Source organism: Podarcis muralis, chromosome 11 (assembly GCF_964188315.1).
Source record: "Podarcis muralis chromosome 11, rPodMur119.hap1.1, whole genome shotgun sequence".
Taxonomy (NCBI): Eukaryota; Metazoa; Chordata; class Lepidosauria; order Squamata; family Lacertidae; genus Podarcis; species Podarcis muralis.
The window spans coordinates 8417615-8426650 of record NC_135665.1 but is presented as its reverse complement, the minus strand read 5'-3'; the positions used below and the strand labels follow the sequence as shown (position 1 = coordinate 8426650).

Genomic DNA, 9036 nt, shown 5'->3' with positions numbered 1-9036 from the left:
ACTAGACCGTCTGGCGGGATAGTCTGCAGTCAGGTAGCCTGCATACCAGATGGAGCTGGTAAACAGCTGCCCTGGACACAGAATTGACCTGCGCCTTCATGGACAGCTGTGAGTCCAAAATGACTGCCCGGCTGCGCACCTGGTCCTTCAGGGGCACAGTTACCCCATTCAGGACCAGGGCGTCCTTCACACCATCCTGCCCCCTGTCCACCAAAAACAGTACTCCTGTCTTGTCAGGATTCAACCTCAACCCATTAGCCGCCATCCATCCTCCAACCGCCTCCAGGCACTCACACAGGACCTCTAGCCATTTCTTGCGCCAGGAGAACTTAGCCAGCGCGCCTGTTTTGGCGCAAATGGGAACATGGCGAAGCGCCCCGATGGCTGGCCTCGCCTTCCCTTCCCTCCTCTGGGCGGAGTTCCCCAGCCCAAAACAAGAGAAGGAATTCAGGCTCTCCGCCCCGGCCGGCCTCCCCCCTCCGCCTCCCTGCCCGGGGTCCCAGCATGGCGGGCCAGGGCGCCCCGGGGGCCCCGCTGCCCGTCACGCGCCAAGTGGGCGCCCGGGTTCGCCCCCTCGCCGATGCGCCCGTGGAGCTGCGAGACGCCGCCCGGCGCCTGGTGGTGGACGCGGCCGGGAAAGCGGTTCCCTTCGGATCCCTGTACCGGGAGCGGAAGGCGATCGTGGTGTTTGTGCGGGTAAGCCGAGGTGGGAGATCAACCCAAAAAAAGTGCTTCGTTTTTAAAGGGAACTTTAAAAAGCCTTGCGCTTTTTTGCAAGACTTTCGTTTCGTCTTGCAAACAGGAAATCGGAAGCTGCGATCGCGGTCCGGATTGCAGCCGAGGCCTTGGAGGAAACCGGGCCGTCCGATGCACATTCGTTTTAGGCAGGCATTCTTCACCCCATTTACCTGGGACTAAGCCCTGTTGCGCTCTTACTACTTCAGTGGAATGGCTGATCACTAAAGAGGAAAGGAATCTTATCTTGATCACGCTTCCCGAGTTGTAATGGATCCAATCGCAACACGTTTGTGCATGACTGAAACAATAATTCTAAAGAAGGGGTGGGACTTTTCAACAGGGCTATAGCCAAATTAAAGGAATTTTAATTCGCTTACCTGAGATTTTTTGCCATGCCACCTAGTAAATAAAGGACTTGCTGGTTTTGTTCTGGAAAAGAAAAGAAAAGAAAAACATAATGGGCTGTGTACAAAACTCCCAGAAAGCACGCGATTATCTTTATCTCTTAGCCCTCCCCCCAAAAAAGAAGATGTTTATTCCTTTTAGTTTTTTGATGCTCTGACCTTTGAGTGAGCAGGTATGAAACCATCATCCAGCTGCGAACTCTACTATAGATGGCTTTCTGATCTATGCTATTTAAACCTCAGCGTACTTACCTATTCCTCCCCCCCCCCCCCCCCGCATTTTGAGACTTCAACACTTTTATTACAGTTGTTCTGACACTCCTCATCGTCTCTTTTCAGCATTTCTTGTGTTACGCCTGTAAGGAATATGTGGAAGATCTGGGCAAAATTCCCAAGACATTTTTACAAGTAAGTAAGTTTTTTTTTTAAAAAAGTATTATATTGTGAATTCCAATATAGGGCAATTTTACTGTATTTACAAATATCTTCAATTACTTTATAATGCATGCAGTGATTAATTTGCTTTCTGTCATTCTTTTTAAATATTCAGTATCAGCTGAGCACCCTGGAAGCCAAAGAATCAGTATCGCAAACAGTAGTGCCTTGTTATATTAATAATAACAGAATAAAAAAGACAGACAGACAGACAGACAGAGGTGAGGTTTCAAAAGAAACTCCTGTGATAAATATGTAGACCACCATCAGTCCCCAACCTCCTCTATAAAGAGAAAATTCCTTAAAAAGCTGAAAAGGCCTATGCTTCAGGAATCCTGCACAGGGCTCCACTGTACAGGTTTACAGAGACATAGCTGTCAACTTTTCCCTTTTCCTGCGAGGAATCCTATTCAGAATAAGGGAATTTCCCTTAAGAAAAGGGAAATGTTGACAGCTATGTACAGAGAAATAATGCCAATCAGCACTAAAAAGGTTATGTTCAAATAACCAGTCTAGAAAACTAATCACTGCTGTAATTAATAACATTCCAGAATTGGCTGCACAATCCAAAAACATTTCTGCCGTCCTATCTGATTCTTGCACCGTTGTATCATCACTGTAAATTGCCATCGTATCATCCCATTTTGAGAGTCTCTAATGGCATAGCTGTTGTGAAGTCCACCTTATGCGTTTATTATCTTGCCACAATGATCGTGTTGTAAGTACTAGCTGCAGTTTAAAGATTTATATATACTTTTGTGTGTTTCCCCCGACACCTTCCCCATTTAGGATGCAAATGTCAGACTTGTGGTTATTGGACAATCATCGCACCATCACATTAAGGTAGGTCCGTGTAAGTTGGAGTTATTCTACTGGCATATTCTGAACTCAGCTCATTTCACCTCCGAGCAGGCACAGGGAAGCAAACTGGTAAATGGAGTTTTGTGCATTTCCCTCTCTTTTCACAACCAGTGTGAAGGAGATACTGATATAAGTGGCATCATCTATACCTGGGAGCAGATCAAAATAAGGTCTGCATCAGAAGCCCTTCTCCAGGTGTCCACATCTTCGGAGGGTACCACAGAGAAGTCTTGTTGTTTTCTTCGGGTGGCACCAAAACTGTGGAATATTACGTTGTTGTTGTTGTTGTTGTTGTTGTTGTTGTTGTTGTTGTTACTATTATTTAATTTTGTAATTGAAAATTGCCTTCAAGTATTGGGCAATGAGGTGAGATTTAAAGTTTATAAATAATATTGCAGTCCCATGCATCTCTACTAAGAAGTAAGTCTTGGTGGCTCTATGTATAGGTTTGCACTTAAATAAATAAAAAGAAGAGTTATATGAGCCATGTTCACACCTGCATGATACATTTAAAAGCGCTCTCTGTCACTTGAACAGTTACGACTTCCTCCAAAGAATAATGGAAACTGTAGTTTGTTACGGGTGCTGGGAATAATAGTTTTTGGGGTGTTCTAACAACCTCCAGTACCCTTGACAAACTACAGTTCCCAGTATCCTTTGGGAGGAAACCCAGACTGTTGGCACAAGTGTGCTTTAAATGTATAGCATGGATGCTACCACTTCTGTTTGTCTAATATATCATTACTAAAATATACGTGAATAAGGACAATTGGTTTCCAGTGGACTTATTTTTAAGTGTCCTTGAGGGGAAACACTGTAGAGTCCCACCAAAGAGGAACTTTCCCTTGAATACACACATCTAAGGGATAGCTGCATTTTAAGTGTGGAGCTTGAAGGTTTTCAAAATCAGAATTACTCTCTGGTCCTAAATACACTTACCTGGAAATAAGTCCCACTCATTTTAGTGACAGTTATTTCCAGACATGTATGCCTATCCATACAACATAATCTTAAACATGTTGACTTAGGAGAAAGTCCCACTGAATGTAATGAGACTGACACCCCCCCTCCAAATACATGTGCAGCCTTTGTTTTCCTGGTAGTTAGTAATTTATTATTATTATTATTATTATTATTATTATTATTATTATTATTCTTATTCTACCCCGTCGATCTGCCTGGGTTGCCCCAGCCACTTTCCAATGCATTATTTTGATATTTACATATGTTTCTCGCAGCCGTTTTGCACTTTGACAGGTTATCCTCATGAAATGTATGTGGATCCTGAAAGGGAAATCTACAGGACGCTTGGGATGAAAAGGGGTGAAGCATCTGCTACATCAGGTAAGCTGTGGTACCAACTGTAAACGCGGAGGCCACAGCACAAAAAATGGTCACGTAAAGAACTATAGCTCCCAAGCAATTTACATAATACTTTTTCTAACAGTCTGTGTTAGATTCCTATTCTCGCATAAGCCGCCCTACTTGAAAATTGAACAAGAGAGGCCGGCTGCAATCCTAAACAATTAGGAAGTAAGTCCCATTGGGACTTCGGAGTAAACACAAACACGGGTTTGCATTGTTAGGCTTGGGTGGGAAGGTAGCTGGCCTTAGAAGGAAAAGTCCATTGTTGTTGTTGTTGGTTTATGAGTAGAGAAATTTCTGCTTTTCCTCCTCAGTCCGATCACTTCCGTTTTCTTATTGGATAGTCAAATGGCTTGCTCTCTCCTAAGCACGTTTAGAGAACAACAACAACTACCAGACTTTTAGAAGACATCTGAAGGCAGCCCTGTTTAGGGAAGCTTTTAATGTTTGATGGATTACTGTATTTTAATATTTTGTTGGAAGCCGCCCAGAATGGGCGAGGTATAAATAATAAATTATTATTATTATTATTATTATTATTATTATTATTATTATTATTATTATTTATTAATTCCAACTGACTGACTTGCACAAAACCATGCATAGATTGTAGCCGGGTATGCTTGCGATGTGGGACGTGGGTTTGCCCACGATAGGGGTTTCGATAGGGCTTGCCGATCGAAAGGTCGGCAGTTCGAATCCCCGCGGTAGGGTGCGCTCCCGTTGTTCGGTCCCAGCGCCTGCCAACCTAGCAGTTCAAAAGCACTCCCGGGTGCAAGTAGATAAATAGGGACCGCTTACTGGCGGGAAGGTAAACGGCGTTTCCGTGTGCGGCTCTGGCTCGCCAGATGCAGCTTGTCACGCTGGCCACGTGACCTGGAAGTGTCTCCGGACAGCGCTGGCCCCCGGCCTCTTGAGTGAGATGGGCGCACAACCCCAGAGTCTGGCAAGACTGGCCCGTACGGGCAGGGGTACCTTTACCTTTAGGCTTGCAATATCTGCAGAGCAAACTTAATTTCTCATGCAAAGTACGCTTTCTCTTCTATATCATCATATCATTTCAGTGCAAAGTCCTCATGTAAAATCCAACCTGCTGTCAGGAAGTATCAAGAGCATGTGGAGAGCAATGACGAGCCCTGCATTTGATTTTCAAGGAGATCCAGCTCAGCAGGGGGGCACTTTGATTTTAGGTCCAGGTAAGGCTGTTTGTTAAGATTAACCTTTGCCTTGGTTATGCTTACATGATGCATTTGTGCTCCTGGATATACTGGTGAAAAGTGGCCGAGCCCTTGTCTCCCTTTCTTCATAACCATTGAGATTTCACACATGCACACACTTAAGGAACTTAGCAGATAAACATGCCAACACCGGATAGCATGGATTGAATGGGTGGAGTGAAACACAGCCAATCTGTGCCCTCCCCACTTCACAACTATCAATGACATTAATGGGTCTTCTTTCTGACTTGGATGCTGCTGCTATGTGGCTATTTTGTTGTGCGACCTCTTCTTCCCTTCCCTTAATGTGCTATGCTCAAGAAATGATGCTAGATAGTTGAAAGTCCAACCCCCCCACAGTGCAGGAATATACAGCTGTCCCTTGCATGGATCAAACCTGCAAGCTTGGCATTAATCCACACTACGCTCAAACCAACCGAGCTCTCCAGCTGGGGGAGATTTGAACTTGCAGCAGTGGGAGCAAACCTCCTGTTTTGTGGTACAGGGAGTTGTGCTGGGGACATGCCTACATTGCTGCAAGTTCGTTGTTGTGAGTGGGTTGCATGTGGGTGTCATCAACAGCACAGTCCCTGGCTGGTGGGCTTTGGTGGTGTTTCTGTGGTTATTGGGGGGGGGGTGTTGTGCTGTTTGGAAATTTTCTGGTTTCTCCCCTCCGCTCCTAGTTTGAGCACATACAGTGGAACCTCGTGTTACAGACGCTTCAGGTTACAGATGCTTCAGGTTACAGACTCCGCTAACCCAGAAATATTATTACCTCGGGTTAAGAACTTTGCTTCAGGATGAGAACAGAAATTGTGCTCCGGCAGCAGCGGGAGGCCCCATTAGCTAAAGTGGTGCTTCAGGTTAAGAACAGTTTCAGGTTAAGAACAGACCTCCAGACGAATTAAGTTCTTAACCCGATGTACCACTGTATATGACGGTCATTGTGCTGATGTAGTAACACTTAATCTCAATTTCTCTTCCCCCGCAACATAATCGGAGTACAGTAATCAGTAAATGGGGCGTTTTGTCATCTGGAAAGTATTCCCCCCCACACAAATATCCATAGCTGATATAGAATATGCAGGGCCATCTTTCGTAGATGCGGCGCTGGGGTGCAAATAGCCACTCAGCGCCCCCAAATTACCATGGATGGGGGGGTGGGGTGAAGCTGCGCACTGCCAGCCATAGAGGGGTACACAACTCTCCCCCATGCCGCTGCGAGAGAGCAATCCCCACAGAGGCTTGGGAGGCAAGCTGCATGCCCGCCAGCCGTATGGTTGATGGGTGCAGCTGGCGGGCGTGCAGGGAAAGGGGGGGGGGGCGCCAGCAAAGCCACATAGCTCCCCCACTCGCCGGGGCGCCCCCTAGAGGCCGGCGCCCTGGCGCAACGAGCCACTAAGCCATATGGGAAAGACGGCTCTGACAATACGAACAACCAAGCTCCCATATCCGACACCCAAGGCACCAGACCGCATTGGCTGAAAGATAGGTGGTTGTGAATATTGGTAGCAATATTTTGTAGATAGGCAGTAACAGGCTTATTTTTTTTCCCACCCCCCAGGGAATGAAATCCACCATGTGCACCTTGACCAGAACAGATTTGACCATGTTCCCATTAACACTCTTTTGCAACTTGCTGGAGTTCAAGCAGTAAACTTCACCAACAGATCTCCAATTATTGATGTGTGACTTTGTCAAAAGGAGAAGAAACCCAGGAGGCGAGTTAAACGATACATGTCAACAGTGTGTTCAGCAAATAATTTTGGGTGAGGTTACATTGGAAGATTCCAGGCTACTGAATAGTTCGGTTTCCGGTGGGTAAAAATGGACTTCACACTTTATTGTTTCATTGAACACAAAGTTAAGTTGTGATGTGTTTAACAACAAAAAAAGTGATGTTTAAACTTGCATAAATATATACTTGGCATACACAGTGTATAGGTTTTATTCCATCACAGCCTTTATCATTATTAGTGAGTTCTGTCTTCTGAACCCCTGTCTCACAATGACTTAATAAAAGGGACATATTTTTCTACAGGTTAAATAAAAATGTAAATTTCTACTGTCTGTAAAACAGCTTCTTTGATGAGTCAAAACAAAACGGTTATGATTTGGACCCAGTGGTGAAGACTCTGCAGTCCTCTTCAACAATATTGACATGGACTCAATGGGTAGTAGGCAACTAAGTTTTATTCAGAGTAAATTCTAAGAAATGAATTAATTTGTCTGCTGTGAATAAAACTTAATTGAATACCACCTGATAGGCTGTGAGGAACTGAAACGTGCAAAGAAAAGTAATTTTGTGTCCTGTCCCTCAGAACTATGTAGGGAATTACTTCCAGACCTTGAGTTAAAACTTCTGTTTGTTTTTTTGTTTTGGGGGGGGGGGGGTTAGGAAAACCTGTAACATCAAATATTGTACTCCAAGTAAGCATTTAGGGCTATGAACTTTCATACCTTTTGCCCAATTTGGTCCCCAGAAGGTTCAATACAAAATAATGTGTGGATTCACCATGGAAAATACAAGGAAGGATAGCACAAAATATGCATGCCATGTGTGGAATAAATCTTGTTATTCAATTTTTATTTGAGGGGGTGCTCGTTGAGACCCAAGGCCTGATTTTGCACTACATATTAAAAAGCATTTCTCCTTCTATTTACATTGCTATCAGTCACGTGCAACAATAAGGCAGGGCCCTCTCTCACTACTTTACATGAAGTGAAAATGGAGCACCCATACAGCAATACAGTAAAGTGAATGTTGCTACCTGTAGAAAAGGATGATGATAATAATAATAATATGATTTATGGTTTATATGCCACCCGTCTTGACTGGGTTCCCCCAGCCACACTGGGCAGCTTCCAACAAATTAAAATACAATACACACAGGGGTCAGCAAACGTTTTCAGTAGGGGGCCGGTCCACTGTCCCTCAGACCTTGGGGGGGGGGGGCGGATTATATTTTTGTGGGGGGGAAATGAAGAAATTCCTATGCCCCACAAATAACCCAGAGATGCATTTTAAATAAAAGGACACATTCTACTCATGTAAAAACACCAGACAGGCTCCACAAATATCCTAGAGTTGCATTTTAAATAAAAGGACACATTCTACTCATGTAAAAACACGCTGATTCCCAGACCGTCTGCGGGCCAGGTTGAGAAGACGATTGGCCCGCATCCGGCCCCTGGGCCTTAGGTTGCCTACCCATGCAATATAACATCAAACATTAAAAACTTCCCTGAACAGGGCTGCCTTCATATGTCTTCTAAAAGTCAGATAGTGGTTTATCTGTATAATTAACCCACCCACTCATAGATCCAGCCTAACAGGAATGGATCCACTGAGCAAAATGTCTACAGATGTATATTTCTGATCCAGAAATAGGCCATGGTCAATGACATCAAAAGCCCCTGATAGGCCCAGGATAATTGTCAGGGTTATGTTTCTTCCTGGATCAGGTCATCTAACAGTGCAACCAACTTGTAGATGCCAGATGAGTGTGTGTGTGTGTGTGTGTGTGTGTGTTAGAGAGAGAGAAACACACAAAACCACCATGAATGTGATGTGTATGCACACGTACACACATCTATTGATGTGTATCACAAACACCACATACATTGCTGCAGATAATAATAATAATAATAATAATAATAATAATAATAATAATAAATATATATATATATAAATTGATTTATACCCCGCCCTCCCCGGCCACAGCCGGGCTCAGGGTGGCTAACACCAGTAAAATTACACTAAAAACATAATAGGAAAAGGGAAAAAAACCAATTTAAAATACAGGTTAAAATGCAATTTAAAATGCAGCCTCATTTTAAGAGTAGCCCATAAATCAAAACCAAAACATTAAGGGGAGCGAAACATAAGGGTCAGACTGAGTCCAAACCAAAGGCCAGGCGGAACAGCTCTGTCTTGCAGGCCTGCGGAAAGATGTCAAGTCCTGCAGGGCCCTAGTCTCTTGTGACAGAGCATTCCACCAAGTCGGGGCCAGTAC

At 44.4% G+C, this 9036-nt stretch overlaps 1 protein-coding gene across 2 annotated transcripts; it reads left to right on the top strand.

Annotated features, from left to right (window-relative positions):
• The first annotated feature begins 408 nt into the window (after nucleotides 1–408).
• PRXL2C (peroxiredoxin like 2C) lies at nucleotides 409–7083 on the top strand. Of its 2 annotated transcripts, XM_028749096.2 has the most exons (6): nucleotides 420–696; nucleotides 1482–1550; nucleotides 2367–2420; nucleotides 3677–3782; nucleotides 4868–4999; nucleotides 6585–7083. In XM_028749096.2, the coding sequence occupies exons 1-6, from the start codon at nucleotides 505–507 to the stop codon at nucleotides 6710–6712; spliced, it is 681 nt and encodes a 226-aa protein (XP_028604929.2). In that variant the 5' UTR covers nucleotides 420–504; the 3' UTR covers nucleotides 6713–7083. The 2 variants fall into 2 exon arrangements, with proteins under 2 accessions (XP_077792159.1, XP_028604929.2); XM_077936033.1 differs by lacking the exon at nucleotides 4868–4999 and having other exon boundaries at nucleotides 409–696.
• The last annotated feature ends 1953 nt before the right edge of the window (nucleotides 7084–9036 follow it).

Coding starts and splice junctions, on each gene's coding strand:
- PRXL2C (XM_028749096.2), top strand. CDS start 505: ATGGCGGGCCAGGGCGCCCCGGGGGCCCCGCTGCCCGTCACGCGCCAA. Junction 697..1,481: donor CGATCGTGGTGTTTGTGCGG/GTAAGCCGAGGT, acceptor GTCTCTTTTCAG/CATTTCTTGTGTTACGCCTG. Junction 3,783..4,867: donor TGAAGCATCTGCTACATCAG/GTAAGCTGTGGT, acceptor ATATCATTTCAG/TGCAAAGTCCTCATGTAAAA.